Below are 26,652 nucleotides of genomic sequence, written 5' to 3' on the forward strand. Positions count from 1 at the left end.
GTGCTTTCTCAAAGTAACAAAGCATTTGTATCCACTCAGGGGTCTCCAGTGGCACTCACGGGACACTGCCTGCCACAGCATTCATAGGTGGGTGTTCAGAGCTTTTGGGGGGTCGAAGATGGCAAGTTTTCAACCTGGTCTTGACAAATTCAAATGTTTTAGGCTACAGTGGGACACTGGAAACAACGGAGCCCTTATAAATTGAGCCACTGATGCACTACATTCCTTCACTGCTCTTATCCTGCATTCCCCCAGTTCTGTCATCTTTGTAGACTAGTGTCACCTAGAAAGGGCAGGCAGAGGTTGCAAAATTAGTTTTTCCTCACAGAGCTGCTCCACTTCTTAAAGGACACCTCTCAAGTGGCCTTTCTTTTTAAAGAACAATTCAAATATTTCACACACACATGAAACACACTGGTGTCTCCAACTTCCTGACACTGTATCAACAAAACAGTTATGAAGCCTTGATTTGGGATAATTAAGGAAATAAGTTTAAAAAATTTATTATTTAAATTCCAGAGGGGGGGAAAATCTGAGGTTGCATACCATCTATTGAGCACTATTCATTAAAAAGAAAAAAAAAACACATTAAGAGCTAGTATTAGGTAAGCATCACAATTTCAGAGCAGTTATCTAGTAATGTCTAATGCATATAGTCAATTAGGTGTTGAGTTTCCAGACTTCATTTGTAATTTACTTGAATGAGATGGTGTCCTACCCTCCTGTTTGCTAGCTAAATTTACCTTAGCTATAAAAATGGTTTCATCTTCTTGGACTGGGCTCAGGCAAAATCAAATCAAGGTAAATTAGCTGTTAATCAAGATGCATCATAATGCTGCAAATGCATGAGATTTTATTTCTCCTGGGGACCCCCCCCCTTTCCATTTGAATGCAGTATTTGGGACACTTGTTCCAAAGGACTGGTATTTTCCAATTTAATCAGATCAGAATAAAACAAGCCATAAAACTGTTTGAGATTTGTTTCTCACCCTCATCATCAAGACTCACCGCCTCCCATCATCAATATTTATTGAGCATTTACAGTGTACTAGGCACAACAGAACATACAGAAAACATTGTCCCTGCTCTTGAGGAGCTTACATTCTAAAAGGAAAAAAAAAAATACACCTCTTTTAAAATGGCATTTTTGTTTGGTGTTTTCTGTAAAGTACTGAGGAAATATTCGGTAGGGTGTGAGCTTTGGGTATAACTTAGCCCCATCATTATTCAAAGAGAGGAAGAGGAAGGATTTTAAAGGCAGACAGTGACAGACCATTCAGGATAGGATTTCCAGGGAGATAAACACAATCTCAACTAAGGAGAGATGTGCTGCAGGAAGGAGGATGAGGAGTTCGTGGGATGCAAGCAGAGGAAGCAGGTTCTTAGACACTTAGTGGAGCCAGAAAGATCATGCGGCCTTTTCCCAAGTACACGGCCACCAAGTAGGAATGGTCAGTGACAAGACAAGAGGCTAAAGAGGAAGGTAATATCTTGTGCACCTGACAACAGAATTAAAGGACTGAAAGGCAGGCTGTAAGAGCATCAAGAAATTCATAAAAACCAAAAGCAATCTGGAAGCACAGAACTTAATAGTTAATGCTACCCAATGTCATGATGGGCCAACAACATTGTGGCTTCCTTCCTAAGTTAGAAAATGCCATAAACCAAAATGTTTTAAATGGATCACGTTATCTCTGCCACTCAATTCTCCCCTCCCTCAGAAAAAAAGTCCACTTCATTTTTGAGGGAGTGAGAAGTGGGGAATATGGGACAGTTGAGAATGGTAGTTATATTAGCATCTTTTGTTATAACAGACTTTGCATTTAAAATTGGTAAAAGCCCATTAGCTGCCTAGAGGGAATAAGGAATCAATTTTCAAGAAAGTACAATTTCCTTTAGAGAAGTCTCAAACCAAAAGACTAATTACATGAAAAGCTGTAGAAAGTAGTTGAAAGTCCATTCATAAAACCTTTATTCCACTTACATGAACTTAATACATGTGTTCTTAACAATTATGCTTGGATTGTTCATGAAAATTTCATAAGACATTAAACAAAGCTAACCATCATCTCAAGTTATTTCCCTGTTAACTGTTTTATACAGCACATGCATGTTAGGCAAGTTTTTGTTTTTGTTTTTGTTTTTTTTAAAAAGGAAAACAAAAAGCACAAAAGCAAAAAAAAAAAAAAAACAAAAAACCAACTAAAAAAATTAAATACATGGGATTTTTTTGTTTACTGCTGTGCCTGATAGACATGAAGTAATGAATACCAAGCATTTTGTTTTTACTGCATCTTTACTTTTACATTTGTTCTTAGATTGCCTAAAACATTTAAATACAAATAAAATGTGTAGCAAAAATAATGAAAGCAAACAGCAGGTAACTTTACAAATAATGGAATGTGAACCGTTTCTGCCCTTATCCAGAGTAACTGGGTCACAACTTTGTCTGAAGGAAGCTTCTGCAGCTGCAGTCGAAGGCGTGCACACTGGGACTGGCTCCCCCACAGAAGCATGGGATTCCAACATGTGCACATGGGATATCTGTTTGTACCACAACCTTGTAAGTGCTCCAAACCTTAAAGTACCCACAATAACTACACTTGTGACTGGAATCAATTATCCCTTTTATTCCCCATCAGGACAAACCAATATGTAGGCAGTTTTCTTTGCTTAGACATGGAAGCAGTTTTAACACTGGCCCTTGTGAAGCCACAATGTACCAAAAGTACTATGCCGAACATATAACTTGTATAAAAATTCCACATCCCCATATTGGCCACCTCAAGATGAAAACGAGTAACTCCCTAAATGTTAACTGGCTCTACTCCCCTAATATTAAAACATAAAAACCACATGGGAAATATAGAAATTCAAATAGAAGTAACATAAACCTGTCATAAATCGTAAACAAAAAAACTATTTGTGGGACAGCATGGATGACAAATGGTCTACTGTGTAAATTTTAGAATGAGGCAGACAAAAGTTGGAAGGTGGTTAATTTTCCCCTCCTTCTCCTGCTTCTGCTTCATCTCCTTGGGTATCCGATGTCCACAACTGGTAAAAGAAGGAAAGAGTTTTTTTCAGCATATTTCAAAATGAAAAAAACAAAACCCTTTCTTATGTATGTATGCCAAGGTCCTAGCATGTAACCCATGTTCTGGTTGGAAAGTATTCTTAAATAGATAGCAATGCCGAGAACAGCTTTGATGTATTTCTTTTTCTCCCTAATCATCAGGTAAGCATGGCAGATACACAACGCAGCTGTCTTCAAACAAAACAGACACAGGAAACTTGTGGTTATTCACAGAAAATGAAAAGAAAGAAGAAATCCTAGTCTTTAAATCTTCTGACTCCAGGGCATTGCACGACATGGGTGCACTCACACACATGCAGGCAATACACTTATACACATAAAATAAAAATAAATATTTTTAAAAGCTACTGAGGTCAGAGCAGCAAGATGGGTCCATGGGTAAAAGGCACTTGCCACCCCTAGGCCTGACAACTTGAGTCCAATCCTTGAGACCCACGTGGTAGAGAGAACAGACTCCTCTAAGTTGTGTTCTAACGTCCACAAGCACACAATCCCCCTCCAAATTTATAAATGTTCTTAAAAAACCCTCAACTCTTAAGTAGCACTGGTACTAACTGAGCTAAATGGCCAATGTGGCTTTCCTGACATGTTCAGCTTTGAAAAATATACTTTTATGTATTTGTATGACTTACGATGAATGCCGAACAAATAACACAAAACCAAATATTTTAAGAGATAAAAACAAAAGTGTGGCAGGACAACAGATTCCATTTTTTTCATTAATGTTGTTATAATGTTTTAAGACGACAGTTTTAAACCATTCATTAGCAACCCCTAGAAAGGAGAGTATTCCAAAGTCATGGATAGTCGTGACCTGTGTGCTTCTGTTAAACAAGGATAAGATCATTGAAAGTTTCATTTTTGCCCTAACCCTTAAGGGTTTTTAATTTTGTATTCAAACATCAAAAAGTAGATATAGTACAATTCTCTCAGTAAGATGTCAATGATTTTGTAAGCCAGATTCCGAATCAACTAGGTTAGATTTTGGCAAAATTTCTTTTCTTGACAAATGATCAAATCAACCTATAATGATAACAGCCCAAATGTCACTAAGGCTCAGGAAAGACATAGTGACAGAATCAGAATGGAGACCGTGATTTTCCTCTCAATTGTTAAGTACTCTTCCTGCTATACTGAGGTCAAAATCCAGCTGGACGTTGAGACTAGATCAGCTCTCAGAAAAGTGGTGGCACGAGTAGGTCTCAGGGTCTACACCAAAGAGAAAATTTAGATCAAGTCTTCCTGTCGCACAGGGCAGCCTAGAATTTTGATTCTCTTGCCTCAGCCTCCCAGTAGCTGGGATTACAGGCATGTGCTACCATCTCTGGCAAAGGGGCTTAAAAAAAAAAAACACACCCCACCCTGTACTAGATATTAAATTCAGGGCCTAGATACTAAATTCAGGGCCTCACACGTCAACAGCCTTATAATGAGCTACATTTCCAGCCCAAGAATATTCTATTAAAAATTAGTACAATTTTTAATGACACCTGGGCACCACCATGTACCCCAGTACTTGGGAGGCAGTGGCAGACAGATCTCTGTGAGACTGAGGCTAGGTAGCCTGGTCTACATAGTGAGTTCCATGCCAGCCAGGGATATATGAGACCCTGGTCTCAAAAAACAACAACAAAAAAACCCCAAAAAACCAGAGTTAGTCTAGTGCTGTTATTTCTTTCATTTGGACTAAGCCTAAAACTCAATGGGGGAACATTTACCTAGTATGTGGTGAGGTCCTAGATGCCATTTCTAGCACAATGTCTTTCATTCTATACTATACCTTCTATTTCCACCATTTCTGAAGTTTATAAAACAGCCTCAATTACATTTATTAAAATAATCTTAGTTATTGTCAATGGACTAAACAAAGCTGACAATGAAATGTGTAAAAGGATGACAAGCCCCAAGAGAAATGGCCCTGAAACAAAACAGCCACACTAGACTATAACTTTTAATTTCCACCTGGATATCTGACATACAGCAGGTGCTTGACCATTTTTCACCTATGGGGCCTACTGCAATACATGGACTCTATTTGGATCCCAATTTACTGTTATTTAAATAATTCATTTATTTTATTTCATGGGTGTATTTTGCCTGCACACCATGTGAATGCAATGTAGAGGCTATGAGTACTGGGAACTTAACCTGGGTCCTTTCCAAGGATAGCCAGTGCTCTTAACTGCTGAGCAGTCTCTCCAGCCCTGGGATCCCAATTTAAATAACAAATAAAAATCATTGAAATTTGAATTGCCATTTAATAAGAATTGTTGGTTTTTTGTTTTTGATCAGACAGTGGTGCCCCCGACCCCCACCACCAAATCTGGACTATACCAGCATAATAGTTAGAACCTCCAACAGTATCAGGGTTTTGTTTTAAATAAAAGACTAGGCAAAGTAAGATTTCTAAACACTTGGATCCTACCATATCTGAAATTTCCTAATTTGTTATTAACAGCTTGTCATAGCCACACAAATATGGAGAACTTAATGGACACGAAAATCAAATTTTAAAATAATTTATAGCCTCAGTTTACCCTTCTCATGGTTTGAGACAGGATCTTGCTACAAAGCAAGGGCTGTACGATAGATAACTCTGTGTAGTCCAGACTAGCCTCTAACTCATAATCCTCTGCCTTCCACCTCAGGATGCTGAGGCATGCACACTGTACCTGAACCGAGCTTACTAACACCCAGCTGCTCTGAGATGAACATGAAACACAACACTTGATGGAAACTAAGTGTGACTTATGACAGCTCAAGCCCAAAACCATTGCTCACAAGATATTGAGATTTAGAATTTTCACTATAGGCTTGTGTATATATTTTGAATTTTATTTTCTTCCTCATGTGGTTTTAACAGTAGACAGGACATTAAAATTAGTAATTTAAAGACCAGAATATTCCTTATAGCATATTTTTGAAAATAAGAAAATAGTATTTTTGAAGTAAAATAAAATCTCTTAAACTACATTCATCACTAACGATGCTGTTAAGTACTTACTGTCAAGTTGTCTCTCAGTAACTGCATTATTAGTGTGCTGTCTTTGTATGACTCTTCACTTAATGTATCAAGTTCAGCAATGGCTTCATCAAAAGCCTGTGATTAAAAACAAAAAGTACATTTCAGTACTCAAATAATGACAATTGCTAAATTTCTGTGTAGCAGGAAAAATACATACTGTTTTTGCAAGAGAGCAGGCTTTCTCTGGGGAGTTCAGAATCTCGTAATAGAACACAGAGAAGTTAAGGGCCAGGCCCAATCTGATAGGATGTGTTGGTTGCATTTCCTTTTTGCTGATTTCAAATGCTTCTTGGTATGCTTGTTGTGACTGATCCACAATTCCTGGGTAATAAAACACCAATATGTACTGTTAAAAGTTTGTATTCCATCTTCACTCCTCAAGCCAAACTTTTCATTTAAACCCCATAAACTCAATCTTAAATTAAGTGCTTATTAAATTTAAAAGCAAACAACCAAGGCAAGCAAGCCTATTCTGGATCACACTAGCCACCTGCTACTGTCAAGACAGGGAAACCTTGGAATCTCACTGTTTTGTCAGCTACCTAACTCTGCTCTCTGGATACGCTGTGGTTACTACTTAAAACAATGAGGAAACATTCTTATACACAAATGGCTTTCAGAAAGTGTAATTTTTAAACACCAATGTCAGTAGGATAAAATCAGGACTCAAAAATAAAAGCAAAGAGCACCACTGCAGGCTATTCCAATGCTATAAGCGATTAAAAAACAAAAACAAACCTAAACCTAGTACTTCCAAAGATGACTGTCCACACTATATGACTTTACACAAGCTCAAACAACAGGTTTAAAATGTACTTTTAAACAATATACCTTTCTTGTCATCACCAGCAGCAACCTCAGCCAAGTAACGGTAGTAGTCTCCCTTCATTTTCAAATAGAAGACTTTGCTTTCTGCTTGTGAAGCATTGGGGATCAAGAACTTTTCCAAAAGAGACTTAAGAAGAAAAGAAACAGAAGCAATCAGAATACAACTTTTACAAAACAAAGCTAAGCTCTCTTCTTAAGCACACACTAAGCCCCATCATTTTCAGTAATCCAATTGAGAGTGCAATAGACTCATGAATTTGTGGTTCCAAAGTTAGCAGAATGCTTTGGGTAAAAATACTTAAAAGAAAGTTTATATTCTGTTTATTATTTGTGCACGATGCAACTGTGTAATTCCTGAAGTGTTTATCTGTTCATAGGCTTGTTGAATGAATTTGAAGTATAACACTTTAGATTTAAGGGTATTTTCTAATGAGCTAGCCAACTTTATAGAACTGAAAGTGTACAAATGAACCTTCTGGGATTCTCTAAGAACCATTTAAGTAGAAACTAGTAACACAACAGACACAACCATAGTCCTCGTCAGAAGATGCAGAACTAGATTATCTCCATTTCTAATAACACAACTGAAGCAATACTTCACAAAAAAAATTTAAAACAAACCTTAATTTTTCAAATAAACACCAGCCAAACCAGTACTATACTAATACTTCAGAGGGCCGGGACAGGAGAAGTCACGATTTTGAGGCCAGCATGGACTACTGATTTAGGCTCTACCTCAAAAAATATAAATTAGTAAATCAAGACAGTGAAAAGGCCACAGATTTAAATGGTAGATCTTTAATCTCATCACAGCAAATTTTTATCTGTAACTGTTAAAATTTTATTCTATAGTTTTGTTTAAAATTATTAACAACTTAAAGTTCAATGGAATCTTAATACGCCAAATAAAATTTCAATAGTACCCAAACAAAAAAATGCACTTACATTAGTTAGCTGGGCATGGTGGCGCACGCCTGTAAGTCCCAGCACTTGGGAGGCAGAGGCAGGTGGATCTCTTTGAGTTCAAGGTCAGCCTGGTTTACATAGTGAGTTCCAGGACAGTTGGGCCAAAAGGAAACTCTGCTTCAAAAAGACAAAAAAAAAACACTTACACCGGGAGAAAACAGCAGTAGCAGAATTGGGTAAACGTAAGAGGAAAACACCCTACTTTCACCAAACCTACTTCTTACTGATAACTGCTACTTTGAAAATCAAAGTGGAGAGCTCATTTGGCAGCACTGGCACTAAAACTGGAACACCACAGAGAAGATTAACATGGCTCCCACACGAGGATGACACACAAATTTTCAAAGTGTTCCATTTTTTTTTTTTAAGAAAAAAAAAAAAAATCAAAACCAAGTTCATTTTCATCTGGGCTAATTCCCAAATAAATCAATTCTTCCAAGGGAAAAAAAATATACTCAATTTTTTATTTACCTTCTCTAAGAAAGTCACCAACTAGTTTATCTTATATGTAATACTGTCAAAATACTTTTAACAACTATGTTTACCTATTATGTTCCAATGATAGGGTGGGTAAGGGAACAAACTCGAAGGTCCTAGGAACCAATCACTTATAGTGTAAGAATCTGACAGCTGGCATAGCGAGGCACCCCTATAATCCCAGAGCACTAAGGGCAGCACAAGCGGATTCTGAGTTCAAGGATAGCTTGGGTTACAAAGAGACCCCACCTCAAAAAACAAAACACACCCCATGGCCCCCAAAAGCAACCAAACAACAAAACAAAAACCCAAAAAGGTTGAGAATGTAGCTCAGTGGCCTATCATATGCAAAGCCATGGGGCCAATGCCCAGTGTGTGCTTACTTCTTTAGACAAAGTATTGATAAATGTTAGAGTGAACAATCTGTTTTTTTATTGGTAACTTCTATATCCCTAAAAATCTCATTTTTCAGTGAAGTAACTCATGCTGAGAAAGTTGGCAGGAATTAAATTAACAGATAAGCACCTCCTCCCTAAACCTGAACACAGAAGCAGTTACAAAACAAGTTTAAAGCTACTAACCAAAAACCAGAATAGCAAGGCTATTACTTACTGGCTTAGTGGGGATCAAATATGAACAGCAGCAAATGTTTCTGGTGAAATGCTGACTCTAACATATTGAGAAATGTATAAATAGTATACTTAAGTATTTAAAATTTCCAATGACATACATAAAAAAGCTAAGATTAAATTTACAGGAGCTAATGCTTTCTTTGGATAAGGTGTCATGGAAGAGAACTGTGGGAGACTTTCTTCAAAGCTGACTTCCATCAATTCCCTGCCATTCCTAATGAGGCAGAATTTATTTCCTTTTTCGTGGAGTGTCAGCTAGTTTTGCTGACTTGCTTTGAACCAACAGAATTCAATGAACTTGGCCACTGTTCCAGTTCTGTGCCTAAAATTACACAACTCAGATATTGGAGCCATAGCTAAAATCCCAGCCAATACTACACGAAAACTGCCCAGTCAGAGTCCAGTCAAGCCAAAGAATCCCAGCTTTTAAGTCACCAAGTTTTGTGTGGCTCATTATAAAACAACTGAGGTGAGTCATGGACCCTATAATTTTAACTTGTAATCATAGTAAATGCCAATATTAGTTTAGTCTGACGATTCTTTAATCCTATCTATCAGGTACAGGCTACAATGCTTCTCAGTTTATAGAAGTCAGTGTAGTCCAACCATACAATGTGCTCAAAACCACAGCTGCTTGTGAAAAGTGATATTCACAACTAGGAAATCTGAGTACTTCTCTGACTTGATAGTGACATCTATTGAAAAGGTAATGTGACTATTCCAAGATACATCAACAAAACTATCTATGTGAGTCATCAAACTTATGAAAGTTCAGTATTATGCTAGATTGGTGACACCAAGTCTAAAATACATTGCTTCTTAATATATCAAGATAGGAACTGAAGAATACCAGAGTGATCAACATGAATACCTCTAACTGATAGGACTAGTTAAAACTTAAAGCTGGACTTGGAGACGCATGCCTGTAATCACAGCATGGTGCAGGATCAAGGTAATCTGGGCTACATAATAGGATCCTCCAGCCACCATCACCCCCCAAAGACTAAATTGCTAAAGAGGGAAATTTCTGTTTAGCAAGAAAAACCTGAGGAGACTAATAGAATCAGGTACCAGACAGTGAGTCCCCTCTTCTTTTAGAGATCTAAGGAGAATTCAAAAGGGTCACTTGTATTTTTGTTAAGAGGAGATTAAATTCCAACATATGGTCTTTTTCAAATCCAAGGGGAAAAAATGAGTACACTGCATTAGTTAATAACACGAGAGGTATGCTAATTGACTAGAGTTCATTAATCTAACGCAGGAAGCCAAACAAAGGTAAATTGTAAGGGAAAGAGTAAGAACAAAGGATCAAAGGATATTTTCAAAAAGCCAGAAGTATAGGGAAGAGGGAAAAAGAGAGGCAAGCAAAATGAAAGGGAGGGGGACTGGAGATAGCTCAGCAGTTAGGAACACTGGCAGCTCTTGCCTGAATTTGAAAAGGGAGTGGTACAAGACCACATTGTAAGGGAAGTGTGGCAGGCATCACAAATTCAACTCTCCTGGGGGCTAGGTTGCTTAATGCTGAACATCCCACTTTACTGTTTACTCTCCGTGCCACCCATACAAAACCCTGCAATCTCTTTGGGCTGCAGGTTTCTTGCCTGTTAAGAGGCAGACATCAGTAGCTGAGACATCAGGTGAGCTACAAGCATTAAGTGAATTAATGTGTAGTACAGAGAGTACTGAGAACAGTGTCTAGTACAAAGCAAGCAACAAGTGCTATCATCTTCTGGTAAATTAAAATTTTTCTCTCAGTATTTCTAAGCTAATTATACAGATTGCCCTAAGAAAATGTAAACATCATTGATAATCACAGCACCTGGAATATGGTGGCAGCAAGATGATCAGATCAAGACAATCCTTGGCTACAGGAGGGCTGCATGAGACACAGCCTCACCAAGGACTGCATTACAGCAATTCTAAAATCACGTTAGTCAACTCAATTCATTCAGAAACCATCTTAGCTCTGGACTCTCCTCTTAAGATGTCATGTTTTAAAAAACATTTCTACCTTATTCCTCCCAAACATAGTAAGTTATTTCTCCATAAACAGGTATACTTTTCCACAGTAAAGACTAAATATTAGCAACTTGTGTTTATCTTCCAACTTTTTGGTCTCAACATCTTTTTTACTCACAATTGATCTCAAGATTACAGTACTAAATAGAAGTTTCCAGAGTTCTCATTTTTATTATCACAGATACTGTCTTCCTTGAAGTGACAGGTTCATTCATTTATTTTCAAGATGTGTATTATCACCTAAGTTTGACTAACCTCAGCCTGTCTGCCCATGAACAAAAGCAAGTAAGTCAGGACACAATCCAAAACACCATGAAAGCCTTTCCTAAAGATATTCATTGTATAGTGGGCCCTCCATAGCCATGCAGTTTGTATTCAAAGCAACAGCAGCCCAAACATATTTGGAAAAAAAAAGTGTTTAACTAGCCAGGGATAGTGGATCACACCTTTAATCCTGGCATGTGGGAGGCAGAGTTGGCCCATTTCTTGAGTTCAAGGCCAGCCAGGGCTACACAATGAGATCTGGTCTCTAGCCAGGACCTGTACAGACTTTGCTGTTTTTCTCCCAGGTGTGCCCAAACACCTTTGATACTGTAGTGCAACACCATCTACAAAATTCACCTTCAAGTACCTACAATCTGAATTTTAAAAAATCTTCAGTTTTTAGTTTACAATTTTGTGTTGGGCCAAATTCAGATTTGAGCCTTATGCAGTCCATAAGCTGCACGATTACTTTAAGATGTTATGAATAATCTAGAGATGATTTAGAACATACCAGAGGATGTGTGAACACAGGTTACCTGAAACTACCACCATCATTTTAACAAGGGATCTGGGCATAAGCAAATATGTGAGCTTGCACATGTGGACAGAAGACAGCTGTACTTTCCACTCTGCCACACAGAATGGTTGTCAATTTAAGGGCTATTATAATTTTACAATTCTAAGGACACTAAAATCCTTTCGAACATACAATTGCTATGTTCCATTAAAGCTAATTCCTGTAACTATTCTTTTTCACCTACATTATTTGTACTGCTAGGTTTAAGGAGAAAAAGGAAATACCCTATTTGTGGCAATCAGGAACTAGATAGTGTTATACCACAGAATACTACACATGTATTAAAAAGAATGAGGTACCTACCAGCATGGAATGAAACCATATGATAACAGTGTGTGGAGTAAGATGAAGTCACAGGTTTGTTTTTTCACTTTATATCCTATGTTTTACAACATCTAATTTGTCCAAGACAAATATAATGAAAAATAAACTTTTTTTTTGGTTTCTTTAGACAGGGTCTCCCTGCAGGTCCAGCTGGCCTTGATCTCAAGAGATCTTCCTGCCCCTGCCTCTGCCTCCCAAGTGCTAGGATAAAAAGCATGTGCCACTAAACTGGGCTATAACTTTATCCCTGAACTTTCCCCACATTCTTTGTTTTTCGAGATGGGACCTCGATACACAGTCTAGGCTTGGCCTTACTCAGGGGCCCAAGCAACCTTCCCAGCAGTAGTAGACAATCTTTTGTTTTTTTAAAAAAACTACTTATAAACTAGAAAAAGTTGCATATATCTTAGGCACTCAAATATTAAATTTTGACTGAAATACAAGGTATACATAATTTGAACAGCTTCATTTAAACAAGTCCAAATAGTCATTAATGGCAGCAACAGGGTAGGTTAAATCTTTCTAATCCACTTGCTTGATACTAAGAAAATTGCTTTCTAGAATAATTCAGTGGAGAAAGGAAGACAGTACAAGGCAAACAAACTTGTTTGACATTAGGTGCCCTGATTTGCGCATTAACTGTCATCAAAATATGTAACAGATGACATGTGTCTTCATATCTCCATCTTCTTTTTTCATCACAGAATTTCAAAGTTCTTCCTATTTTATTCCAGGAAAACTTCTCTAGTGCATCAATATTCCCCAATCCATCACTAAGCTTCAGATTTCCTTTAAACGCAAGAGCATCTTTTCCTTTTCTTTCTTTTTATAAATATTTATTTTATATGTATGAGTGTATCACCTGTGTGTAAGTATACTCATCATGCAGTGCCTATGGAGGTCAGAAGGCATCGGATTCCCATTCAACTCAAGTAAAGGATGGTTGTTAGCCACCATATGGGTGTTAGGAACCAAACCCAGGTCCTCTGCAAGAGCGGCCAGCGTTCTTAACTACTGAGCCAACTCTCCAACCCTCCTTTTCTTTCTTAAAAGGGAATCAGAATTTAGACTAGGGGTTCTTAGAATGAATTTCTAAAAAATTAAGAATAGTACTGAATTTAAAGTGCTTAAGATACCCAGAGGTGGTGGCTCACACCTGTAACCCCAGATTTTGGAAGCTGAGGAAGAGGGCTGCTCTAGGTTCAAGGCCAGCATGGGCTATGAAGATCCTGTCCCATCTCATCCTCCACCCAAAATAAATAAAAGCATTTATGTCTACTTCAGTTTTTAAAAATGGCCACCTGCTACTATACGCTCAAACCACTAGGCTATATACTATCATTTAGGCTTGCAAACTAGAAAAGAAGGCGACAAAGTATTTCAAAGGGAAAAAATTTAAGTTATAGAGGTGGGATATTTTCTCCTTTGAAGAAGTTAACTCCCTCACCATAAATCAGCAAAGCCTATTTGGAAAGTGCTTTAGGAAAAAACAAACATTTAATACACAACTTTTGTTAAATAACAAAGTACTCATAATTATGGGGTGTTTATACAGTAGATACTTTTGCAATACAGGGTACTGTTTTGATATGGGACCGAGAGTGGTTTCCAACTCTAAGTACCTGTGGGCTATAATTCTAGACACTGTCACCACACCAGGTGTTTTTCTGGAATCATCACTGTTTAAATTCAAAATCACACTGCACTACTAGTTAGGAGCAGGACTAGTTAGGCTCCCCAAATGACTCACTGAAGACCTAACAGTACACCTAGGAATTCCTGCCCAGCTTGAACCTAAAAAAATGAAGAATCACAATGCAAACCAAATCAAGAACAATCACGAAATAACTGGGAAGTGCCAAAACTACGAAATGTAGATTGAAAAGCTGATCCACATCAAACAACAGTACATGAAATGTAAAGTGTGATCCTGAATACAATTCTGGAGTCACCTAAGGGCAGTTCAATCTATAGGTTAGTTAACAGTCTGAATTATTTTATTAGATTCCTGGGTTTGATCATTAATTACGCTTATGTTAACATGTTTAACATTCAGGTGAAGGGCATGAGAAATTCTTCATACTATTTTTCCAAAATCTGAATTTACCTCAAAATGAAAAGCTTAACAAATTGAGTTCATATGGTGGAGAGAACGGACTCCTGACTGTTGTCCTGACTTCCACATGTCGAACAGTGAGTTGCTCCTCACCCATAAATGAATGAATGGATATAAAAAATAAAACCCATTCCTCTTAAGTTGCCTCGACTTTCACACATGGACCACAGTACATGTGCTTATGCACACATAGCAATTTAAAATATATATATTACATATATTTATCTTAAAGATATGTACCATCAAATATAGTCTATCACAGGAACAGTCCTTTTCAGTAAAAATTAATTATGTGAAGGATAGTTAAAAGTTCTTCACTTTCTAGAGTCATATTTTACAGCATAATAAACATCTGGTAAGGTGGCACTATGTAAGGGACTTAAATATTAATGTGCACTATGTGTCCTAGTACAATTAATGATCCTACCAAGCCTCAGCATCTTCATGTTAAAATGAAAAGGCTAGGCTTAAAAGTTTCTTCATTCCAAAAAAATCGAAGTGTTTTTGTAAAAATGCAATCCTCAATTTTATTATTAAATTTTATCCCACACTACTCCAAATGTCATTCATTAAAAATAAAATATCTATTATAGGAAACAATTCCAATTCTAAGAATTCTTAAGCAATTTGTTCATGTAGTTTTCTCAGAATTTTTACTTTATTCTGCAGAGCTACAGAACTTCCTACCATTCCTAGATCTCTTAAAATTCAAAATAGAAAGCTAATTATTAATTAACTTACTATAAAAGGTCTACTGATTTTAAGATTTGTTTCTTACTCCCCCTTGTGGCTGAAGGAAGTGGCTTCCATTCTTTTCTGAATTGCAACCTCCTCAGTTGCTTCTAACCCAATTAGAGTAAGTGCTCTATCAAAAATTCTAATGCCATCAGTTAGTGTCAAGAACCGACTTAGTAGATGTTTGCACAGCCATTCTAACTGTAATCTCTCATCTTTCTCTGCAGCATTTGGTCTTCTAGAGTAAAACTGCAAGTGCTATTATGAGGAAGGTCTTGAACTTTTAACTCAAATATATTTTCTAACAACAAGCACATGGCAAATCTTCATCTAATGTCTTAAAAATCAACAAAAGATCTGATAAAGCAATCCTTTGGGTTGAATAATGTTAAGGTCACCCTAAAATACCATACTTTCTGTAAAAAGCTTACGCCAAAAATTAAGCAAGATATCTGCACAAAATTTAATGCTGACTGAATTCCTAACTATTCTATACTGCTTTTGGGAAAGAGGTTCAGGAGCTGCCTGCCTCTAGGTAAGTCTATGAGCCAAACAGTACCAGGAGGAATCAGTATTTTAAACCAACCCTGTGGTGATTTCAGGCTGAGGCAGAGGACTGCTCCAAGTCTGAGGTCAGCCTGGGGTACAGAATGAGATACAGCCTCAAAAAAATAATACAAACTAAGATGGAACCTAGGCTTCATGCATACCAGACAAGGCAATTTACCACCTGAGCTACCAATCCTCACCTTTCATAGTGCTTTTATCCTACAGACACACAGAGCCTATTATGTGAACCTCTAGAGGTACTCCATTTTATCAGATTCTATTTGTATACAAGTCACTTTCCTCTCTAGTTTGTCAAGACTTAAAAATGGAGGCTTTTTCTATCTACTTTTGTATGACACAGGGCTTATAAAATAGCAGGTAGTCAATAAAAGACAACTGGAAAAAAAAGCCATTACTTTCAAAGAACACGACGACTCTGGAAGGTACATGAAGTCCATCAAAGTGGCTCAAAGACTTACTTGTTCCAACTATGCTAAAGCCTGCAACAATGTTCACCAACTGTCAATTCTACAGGATCACATTAAACCATTAGGTGGACTTTTATCAGAGTCCTTGGGGTTGAATATAGTCCAAGTAAGCCACTGTAAACTCAGGCAATGGTGGTTATTGTTTTAAGAAGCAAAATAGTTGGGGCTGGAGAGATGGCTCAGTGATTAAGAGCACTGACTGCATTTGCAGAGGACCCAGGTTTGATTCCCAGCACCTACATGGTGGCTAACAACCATCTGTAACTCCAGTTCCAGGGGATCCAATGTCCTTTTCTGACCTCTGCAGGCACTGCACGGCATGAGTGCACTTACATATATGCAGGCAATACACTCATACACATAACATAAAATAAAATTTTTTTTTAAAAAAGCAAAAAGCTAACAGTCCACTTGTGTTGATAAAACAAGCAGATCTTTCTCAAAAAAGTTTTATTTATAAACTCATATTCTTAGTAGTTAATCTTCACCAAAAACCCAACACTGTTTTCTGACCTTTTCCCTCAGTCTATCTCTGCATGTGTGGGTCCTTGGTAGGAAATATTGATAGGTTTAATATTTGTTGACAGCTTCTCTAATGCCTTTATCTTAGGGAGACCCCTGCTTGGTCATGTTAAGAAATATGGTGGCACACACCTTTAATTCCAGCACGCGGGAGGCAGAGGCAGGCAGATCTCTGTGAGTTCAAAGCCAGCCTGGTCTACATAGTGAGTTCCAGGACAGCTGGAGCTACAGGGAGACCCTGTCTCACAAAGGCACCCCCCCCCCAAAGAAATACATCTGTTTTGCTGGGCATGGTGGTGCATGCCTCTAATCCTAGCACTTGGGAAGCAGAGGTAGGCAGATCTCTGTGAGTTTGAGGCCAGCCTGGTCTACATATCAAGTTCCAGGCTACATTCTATTTTTCCTAATAAAGAGAACATCTCTAGACTTTTTGTGTGACACAGGAATTACTGAAAAAGAACAAGTAGAAAATAGTCCCTTGCAGAGACACCAATCTAGGAAAATGGGAAATGCCAAGTTATGGTGGTTCTGCATAACATTCTCCCCAGGCCAAATTCAAATTCTTAACCCCTAAAAATATTAAGTACCACAAACCTCAATGGTTCTATATTGTTTGTTTTGAGACAGGGTCTCCCTGTAGCCCCAGCTGTCCTGGAATTCACTAGGCAGACTAGGCTGGCCTTGAACTCAGAGATTCATTCGCCTGCCTCTGCCTCCTATGTGCTGGTCAATGGTCTTATTTCTAAAGGAGATTAAAAAAGGAAAAAAAAAGGATTCAAAAGTTGAAAATGATTTAGGTTATCAATATTAAAATGAGAAGAACAGAAGCCTTCAGGCTATAAAGATGAAAATTAGTAATAGTTCGTATCAGGGATGGTAAGAAGACCAGCTAGAGCTTCTAAAGGCTTACAGAGATTTGGGCAAAGAGGGAACAAATGGACAGAATGAAGTTTTAGAAATCTTACAGTAAGAAAAGTATGTAACAGTGCTCAGAGAGCACAAGGTGTATCTAGTCCAAGTGCATGACCAGTAGCAGCAGTAAAAATGTTTATGATTTAGTTTTTGTTGGTTAAAATTAGATTAGTGCCAGCAAGATGATCAGCAAATAAAGGTACTTATGGCCAAGTCTAATGACCTGAGTTTGATCCTAGGGACCCACACAGTAGGAATCATCCCCACAAGTTGTCCTCTGACCCTACACTACTATGACGTGTGCAAGTGCACAATAAAGTTTAAATTGTGTGTGTGTGTGTATATATATATATATATTTGTTTTTGTTTTTTTTTTTTGGAGACAGGGTCTCCCTGTAGCCCCAGCTGACCTGCAACTCACTATGTACACCAGGCTGGACTCATTTCCATCTCAAGGATCCACCTGCCTCTGCCTCCCAAATTCTGGGATTAAAGGTGTGCACCACCACACCCATCTATAATAAAAATTTTTACATCAAATTTATACTTACGATATCATTTCCCTCTGTGGCAATGTGTATTTTTCTAAAGTGTAATCCTAGGTACTACCTGGTGCAGTGTTTCAAACAAATGACTGTCAGCATGAATGTAAAAAGTCAAGAAACAATAATTTAAACACAGCAGTTAATAGTTTGCGGTGAGAAAATTAGGGTGATTCTGCTGAATGTCTTGAAAAAGAGAGAAGTTCCAAGTCTCCAATAAACTTGAACACTATTTATCCTCAATGTAAAACTCATAGCAAAGCAAGAGCTATGGGGACTAGGATGAAACTACAATAGGAAACAGACATCCTACAAAAACTCAAGGCGCTTACTAAAATGCCAATGGATTATAATTTGTTTTATTTAGTCAACATCAAATCACCCTTAATTTTGACTCTCAAAACTATACATTTCAGTATCCATGTGTCAGATGATCTCTTTTCTAGAATAAAAAATTTATGATATTCAATACTGATTAAAAAGGCTTAACTTTCCAGGTGTGACGGCACATGCTTTCAATCCCAGCACTTGGGAGGCAGAGGCAGGCAGATCTCTGCCAATTCAAGGCCAGCCTGGTCTACATAATGAGTTCCAGACCAGCTGTGGCTACATGGAGACCCGGTCTCAAAAAGACAAAAAATAAAATAAAAAACAAATAAAAGGCATTAACTTATTTTCTATACTTTGCTCTCTTTTAGTGTTATAGTCACTCAAGAGGTATGAAAAAGGTAGTGTTTCATAAAGATGTCCTAGAAGTCAACCTCAATTCTGTAAAAATAACAGTGTATACATCATTATTAATGAACTAATGGAGTACACCAACAATCTATTCTGATATTAGTAAGCTTCTGTGATGGTTATCTTGACTGTCAAGTTGAAGATTCCCATGGCGGGGGGTGGGGGGGTGGGGGAGAGACAGCAAGTAGAGCACCCACATTCGTCCCTCCTGTCTGAGAGCAGACATAATAGGACCATCTGCTCCACAGTATGCAGACACCATGATGGACTGCACCCTCCAATGGTGAGCCAAAACAAACCTTTCCTTCCTGAACCTGCTTGTCAGGGATTGTTACAGTGAAATACACCGTTTCCTTAAAAAACAATTTTCACATTTTTAACCTACCTTCCTTTCACAGGCAAAGAGAAAATGTGGTATTTTCTTTATAGAGCACTTTCTGTGACTTCCCCACTAAGGTTCTGACAGAACGCTGACTGAGAACAGCTCCTACAGAAACTTCATTTGTCAGATTTACCAAATTTCACTTGATAATTATGCAGACTTCACCACGCCCGGGAAAACATTGATAGCTACAACTTAGGCAAAATGACTGAGGCTAAGTTTTCCAACCATTCTTATTATGACCACTGGTTTCTAAAAGCAATCACATGCTTACCCTAAGAGTCAATTTTTTATTCCCAAAATTATGCCACTTAGGCCATTATCCTGGTTACAATTATTTATTAGGTTACCTAATGAAATATAGTATGATGTCACGAACTAAAACATTAGAAAAAAAAATTATACATAAAAGATTCTGAACTGATGGTCTATCATTTAAATTCTAACTTCATTTTATAGAAGATACACATTTAGAAAGACAGAATATGCAAGAAAAGGTCTCAACCTCATTTGAAAAACAAGTGAACATACATATATGTTTTCATTTCAAATAAATGTTTAAAGCCAATAATGATCACATTCTCAACTATTTTTCCAGTTAACCAGCTAGGAGGCTTCTACTGCACCACTTCTGAGACGCTACTAGGTTCTGTAATGATAAACTGGCTGTGCTTAGAATATTACTCACTGTAGCTAGTACACCCTAAAATGGCTCATTTCCCACTTCTCTAATTCAAATGCATAAGCTGGGGTGAAAAAAATTTCTAGGACAGATTTAAGAGTTGGGTTAGTATTTCTGAAATGTGCATTTCTTCCTTATACTTTGAGACTTCTCCAGTGGATTTTTCAAAACTTATTTTCCTCTTGACTCGACGTAACTATTTTTACTTCTCTCTAAACCCTCCAGATCCTTTATACCTCTCATAAGGAAGGAGGTCCCATACCCCTTAAGTATTGCTTGCTAGAAAAGAACAGATAACCTGTTTCTCTTGACCAAGTTATTAGCTATTTTTCCTCTTCACACTAAACAAGGGAACACCTACCTTTCCCATCTTCCTTTATTTGCATAATTTCCATTTAATACACCTCAGACTTCCAAACTACCTCACTGAATGCCATCACTTAATATCAGAATATTAATGGGGATTGAAGAGATAGCTCAGTAGTAATTAAGTCCACTTGCAGAGGGCCCAGGTTCAGTTCCCAGCAACCACATGGCAGTTAACAACTAGCTGTAACTCTAGTTCCCGGGGATCTGGAGCCCTCTTCTGGCCTCCACAGGCACTGCACTCATGGGCACACAGGCAAAAATTAACTATTTTAAAAATATAGATTAAAAAGGTTACTGAAAAATTACCAAAAAGACACTATCCAATTTATTACTTCCTGGAAGGCACTGTAGGTATCTAATGTTACTAATTCTCTGTATACTAAAAGTAACAAAAGCTACATCTGATAAGAAGTCCTTCTAATAATATGTCATCCAGTAATTTTTAGCTTAAAAATTAAGACTATATGGCAGTTTCTAAAGTGCAAGGTACATACATACTGATGTAGACTCAAATTAGAATTCCAAAGCTGCCTGCTTTCCTGTCTTCTATTCTGCTAAATGGCTAAAGGATAGCTCTGTGAAATGGAGATTTAAAAAAAAAAAAAAAAAAAAAGGAAATACCCAATAGCTCCACCTTAAAACTGCTCAGGGCAAATATGTACAGCAGAATAAATGCAACTCAAGTTAACTGGAGCATGATTACATTATTACTCAATTATTGTCACCAACTGCTACAAATGTTACACGTTTTAGTACTTCCTCTCCCAGGCCTCCTGCAAGAAAGGAAGTCACTGCCTTATACCAGAGTTTTGTAAATTTTTAAACACCTGAAATTCTGATGGCTAGTATGGATCCTACAGCAGATACACATAACCACCTATACACAAGTACATACAGACTTTGGATCATTTAAATCCCATCTACTAAGGATTCTAAGAGAGCTCTGTACTTTAACAGGCTGACTCATCACTGCTTTCTAAATAGAGCCCTGAAAGCAGCCAAGGAGCTTTACCTGTTTCTCATCTCCACAATGATATGGGGTACATAATATCCCCATTTAACTGACTCAAATTTTTGTAGGACTGATTTCTACACTGTAAAATTGCATTTTAAATAAAAAATCTTGAGCTCTTTCCACACCACAGTATACTTCAAGACTAAATTAGGTTTTCTAGGATTATCCATTCATCTTGCCTTTAATTTTTTATGACTTACAAGACAAAAACTATCCAAATTTTGGCTTTTGAGTTTATGAAGAATTATCAGATAGCACTAGTATTGGGTCCCTCCTATTCAGCAAGAGTTTGGTCTAAGTAAGACTCTTACAAGAAAGTATGGGGCTGGAGAGATGGCTCAGTGGTTAAGAGCACTGACTGCTCTTACAGAGGACCCAGGTTCGATTCCCAGCACCTACACGGTGGCTACGAATCATCCTTAACTCCAGTTCCAGGGGAATCTGAAACCCTCTTCTGACCTCCGCAGCATTGCATGACACAGGTGCACTCACCCAGCACCTACACGGTGGCTACGAATCATCCTTAACTCCAGTTCCAGGGGAATCTGAAGCCCTCTTCTGACCTCTGTGGTAGTGCACAACACAGGTGCACTCACATACATGCAGGCAATACACTCGTACACATAAAATAAAAATATTTAAAAAACAAAAAACATAAAACAAGAAAGTCAGAACATCAGTTCACAAACAGTGATTTCAAATTAGGAACACAAGAAAGAGAAAGTGTTAGGTCCTTTTTCACAATGAAAAATCCATGTTGTGAAGACTTCACTAGTGACTGTTTCTACAAAAATGTTCAATAAATCCTATCTGGTGAGACCGTCCCTTCTTTTTCAGTCTGTTTTTAAATGGCACACAAGAAACACTTGATAAATGTGAACAGCCAGAATGGATTGCTAAAGAGCTCATCAGAAAAAACAAAAATTTCAACAATTACCTTTCTTGTGAATGCATATGTATGTGGGTGGGTGCTGAGTCTAGTATGATATAGGTGATTAATAACAATGAAGCTGGACTCACCACCAATGCTACCGGCCATTAACATTAATTCTACAAGATTACTGTCTGCTTATTTTTCTCAAATAAAAAAAGCACACTCTTACTAATCATAAACAATGATGTATTAGAAAGGGAGAGAGGAATTCCATGGAAAAATGCCTCTAATCAGCATTACCTCTTTGAAAAACATGGTAAGAATTCTAAATATCAAGGTATTTAAATACTCAATTTTCTCATGCTGAAAAAAAGCTTTGGAAAATTAACAGTTGCTGACCTGATTCTATATAATCCTTTCCAAAAAAGTATTTTTAACAAATACTCAAGCATCTACTTATGTCATAAACCACAGAAAGAACAATGAGCTGTACTGTTGAAAAGGACCAAGACTAGAAGGCAGGCTTGTTTAAAACTCTCTAAGCCTTTACACAGTAAAGGGGAAAGCCTTGTTCAGGCTCTCTGCAAAGGCTATAGTGCTATTCTCCAGAGGCAAACACAGGCAGTGGCAAGTTCCTTTCATAACCTGGCAAGAGGCTGTTACAAATCACTCTCATATACTGCCTCTTTGCAATATTTCTTTTCCTTGATAAGGAAATCAAGGAGGCAGAGTTAAAACTGCTAATCCTTTCCTAAGAAAACCCTCATAAGAATATAATAATTTGTATAGTCTTTGCCTGTGGAAAGCATGCAAATACCTACCTGGAGTTGCAAATAAGGTCATGAGAAGGTCAATGTTATTACATCCTTTTTACAGCTAGATTTTTGTCTTAAGAGAAATTACAGTTTGCAAAATATACTTTGGAAGCAAAATAAAAATGAGTACTCAAGTACACTGAAAAGCATTGTTTCAACCCTAGAAAAAGAACACTCATAAAAATTAAGTCAACAAGGAAAAAAAAATGTACCCAAGGCAGAGGCCATATGAGACTGTGACTGTGAGTTCACTTTGATTAGGATAAAAAAAAATGATTTGGGGGGTTGGAGAGATGGCTCAGAAGTCAAGAGCACTGGCTGTTCTTACAGAAGACCTGGGTTTGAATCCCAGCACCCACATGGTGGCTCCCAACTGTCTATACCTCTAGTTCCAGGAGATCCAATGCCCTTTTCTGTCCTCCAAGGGCACTGCATGACATGGGTACACTTACATACACGCAGTCAAAACATTCATACGCACAAACTGCCTTAAAAAAACAAAACAACCCCCCCACAACTTTACAAAAATCCAAACCCACATTCAAATCAGAAATATTGTTATTTTTTTCCATGAACTAGGTTCACAGAGTGTGTCTACAAATGAATCTTCAGAATCCCAGATTCAGAGAAATAAAGATGCTGCCTGTTTCAGTGTGCCAGAACCCTGCCATACTGAGACCCAATGTGTAATGTGAAGTCATCCAATACAAGGGTAATCATTTAGTGAAACCATTTTATTATTCAAAACCTCCTGGTTAGTTGAAAACGGAAAGTACCTATGTAATCAGTTGAGTCTTCTAACTAGATTATCCTTAAAAGTTTCTAGGCCAGGAAACCATAAATTTAAGATGCTAGATTAACCCAAACTTAACGTTTAATTCTCTTAAGCTCTTAGTGAAGAACACTATTTCAACAGAGTAGGTACCAAATACTTAAAAGACTTCTGGTTTGAATTCATTCATAACCACCTTTCATTGTGGTAGTCAATGTTCAAAAGTTGACTGGTAGCCAGGCATGGCTCTGGGAGGCAGATGGATTGATGTTTGAGGCCAGCTAGGGATACATAGTGAGACCCTGTCTCAAAAAAAGCAAAACCACCAAAGAAGGTAACTTGTTAACATTTAAAAGGAACTATGTCTACATACCAGTCTACACAAAGCATGTAAAGTTCCTGCATTCACCTACATACATGTATGACAACCAGCTCTAGTACTATAGATACATACACTAACTGTAACTGAAATGGTATTATACATGTCAGGCTTTCAAACTAAACTGTCTACAAACATGGTATTTATTTCAGAGATTATCTACAATTGTTTCAACATCTTTTAAATGACACCCCATGACTTATTTAGAACAGCCGATTTTTTAAAAGGCATAGAAAAAACCCTTGTATGCCATAATGAAGCTGAAGCCAATCATTCTTACCAGTACATCGTTGCAGATATCTCTTAGCTCAGTCTCAATTTTTTCTCTGTATTCTCGAGCCATCTGCTGCTTTTTCTCAGCACCTTCTGTCTTTTGCTCAATACTTGAGACGACCCTCCAAGATGACCTACGGGCTCCTACAACATTTTTATAAGCAACGGAGAGAAGATTCCTCTCCTCATTAGATAACTCGGCTCCTTGCTCAGTTACAGATTTCATGCAGGCTGCCATGTCATCGTATCGCTCAGCCTGCTCGGCCAGTTTGGCCTTCTGCACCAGCTCATTTTTATCCATGACTGGATATTCTGCAGGGGGAAAAAAAAAGATATTTAGAAAATTCTTCCCACTAACATACACACTTGTTGTAAATAAGGTATGTTACTATGTAAACCTAGTTTTAACAAAAGACTCAAGGTACTGAAATGCAGCTCCCAACCCATGATCAGAACAGAAAATTGGCATACTCTGCATACTAGTATCAGTTTAGCAAAATTAAAATTGCATTATCTCATTTGTTTAGAATATTTTATTTTCACACAGGCTCAAAGCACATTTGGGCGTAAGAACTATCCTAAAAGCCACCTCTTGGCTACAGGCAGTACTCTTGCTACTACCTAGCCTGCTGCCTCTTGCAGTATACTCAATGAAAACAAAAAGCACCTTTATCTTACTTAGTCAAAATCTCAACTTGATCCCAGTGCCACTAAGTAATCCAAATTTAACCAGCTTTCCTCCTCCTAGCAGAGGTTTAAAAAAAACAAAAACCCAACATTCCAATGCCTATAAAGAACATTTTAAGTTGTGGTAGTTTGATACGATCTACATCTCACCACGAGTAAATTTTAGTTTTCCCTGCCCCAAAACGTGCATTCCTAACTTTTGCTAACTGATCATATGGCATGACAATCTTCTGGGGGAAGTGACTAAATTGCTTCTTAGGTATCTTGAATTAAGATCCCACTAGGGATCAGTACCTAACCCTGAAGACCACATGTACCTAATAAGGGGTTTATTCCTACTTCCTAAGGAAGCATTCATAACTCTTGGACTTCAACTAGTGTGAGCACTAAGGTATGCTACTCTGGAAGCATCCAAGTGTTTTGTTCCAGTCATTCATTTTAAATGGAGAACTGTCGCGTGATTTCTAGCAGTCACAATGTGTTACTGCTCAAGATGCCCTTTCTCCCTTCCCAATTTTCTTTCCCTTGTTTTAAAGTTCCCTAGGTTGCAATTTACCTCTGCTCATTTTTCTTGAATGATGTCGTTTTGGAAGGTGTTGGGAAAGACATTAAATCATACAAAATGATTATTTTAAAGAAAAGCTTTCACAATCTGAAATACACTACTCCTTTGGTAATCAAACGAGAAGTGCCCACAATCGTTTTAAAGAAGTAATGGGGCTAGCTTGAATGCAAGACATACTTTTTCAGATCATAAACGACTTAAAATTTGTGATCGAATATTTGACTCCGGATCTAGAAATTCATCTTCAGACACGGTCTCTGGTTAGCACTGCTTCGAATGAAAAATGATTTAGAACTCGCACCAACGTTTCCCTCCTTAACCTCTCCGGTACAAGGGGAAGTGGATTAGGTTTCTTCCAGAAAAACTCGCGCTCCAAGGCCTCGCCTCCACATTGCGAAGAGTCGCCGCACCCTTTTATCCATTAACAGCCGAAGCCTTCGCGGAGGGTGCAACGAAAGCGTGCAGCCCGCGACTTTAAAGTGCAAGTCCTTCCGTCCGCGCGATCCGCAACCACCTCCCCTCCTTGGCTCCGCCCAGGCTGCTGCCTCCGCAAAGTCCCCGACTCTCTTTGTCATGGCGGAACTGTGTCAAGGAGCCCAACCTACTCGGAGTAATGCCCCCCCCAGCCCGAGCCGAAGGAGGAGCAGCCCGCGTACCCGCCCTAGTCGAGTGTGTGAGGGGGGAGGGCGGCGATCGTCCGCCGCCCCGCGGACCCCGACGCCAGCCCGCACCTCCCGCAGAAGCGGAACGGCTGCCGTGCCTGCAGCGGACACACCCCGCTGCCCCTCCGCGGGTCGCCGGGATCCATTCAGAGGCCCCGGACAGCTGAGGCGGGGGGAGGGACCAGCCCCACCCAGCCCCACTGCGAGGCTCCCGGTCTCCCGCTGCGCTCCGGCAGGATGTGCGTCTCCAGCCTCGCAGGGGACGCTCGGGGTCCGGGTCACTGATCTCCCCCGGCTCAACCCCCCCCAGTTCCCCTCCCCCACCCCCGCGGGCCTTCCAGTCGTTCCCCGCACGGGCGGGCCCCA

At 38.5% G+C, this 26,652-nt stretch overlaps 1 protein-coding gene and 1 non-coding gene across 2 annotated transcripts in view; one reads left to right on the top strand and one right to left on the bottom strand.

Annotated features, from left to right (window-relative positions):
- Positions 1-833: 833 nt before the first annotated feature.
- Ywhaz (tyrosine 3-monooxygenase/tryptophan 5-monooxygenase activation protein zeta) overlaps positions 834-26,652 on the bottom strand; it is a 26,604-nt gene continuing 785 nt past the window's right edge. Inside the window, exons 2-6 of the mRNA XM_008831561.3 lie at positions 24,380-24,684; positions 6,954-7,077; positions 6,280-6,443; positions 6,102-6,197; positions 834-3,057 (exon numbers count right to left, since the gene is read on the bottom strand). Of these exons, the coding sequence (XP_008829783.1) occupies positions 2,998-3,057; positions 6,102-6,197; positions 6,280-6,443; positions 6,954-7,077; positions 24,380-24,673 (738 nt within the window). The 5' untranslated portion in view covers positions 24,674-24,684 and the 3' untranslated portion in view covers positions 834-2,997. The remainder of the gene's footprint in view (positions 3,058-6,101; positions 6,198-6,279; positions 6,444-6,953; positions 7,078-24,379; positions 24,685-26,652) is intronic.
- LOC115070090 lies at positions 8,172-8,277 on the top strand. Its single transcript, XR_003849291.1, has one exon. It is a non-coding gene; the product is annotated as a U6 spliceosomal RNA (small nuclear RNA).

This window comes from Nannospalax galili, unplaced genomic scaffold (assembly GCF_000622305.1).
Source record: "Nannospalax galili isolate Female #2095 unplaced genomic scaffold, S.galili_v1.0 scaffold334, whole genome shotgun sequence".
Classification (NCBI taxonomy): Eukaryota; Metazoa; Chordata; class Mammalia; order Rodentia; family Spalacidae; genus Nannospalax; species Nannospalax galili.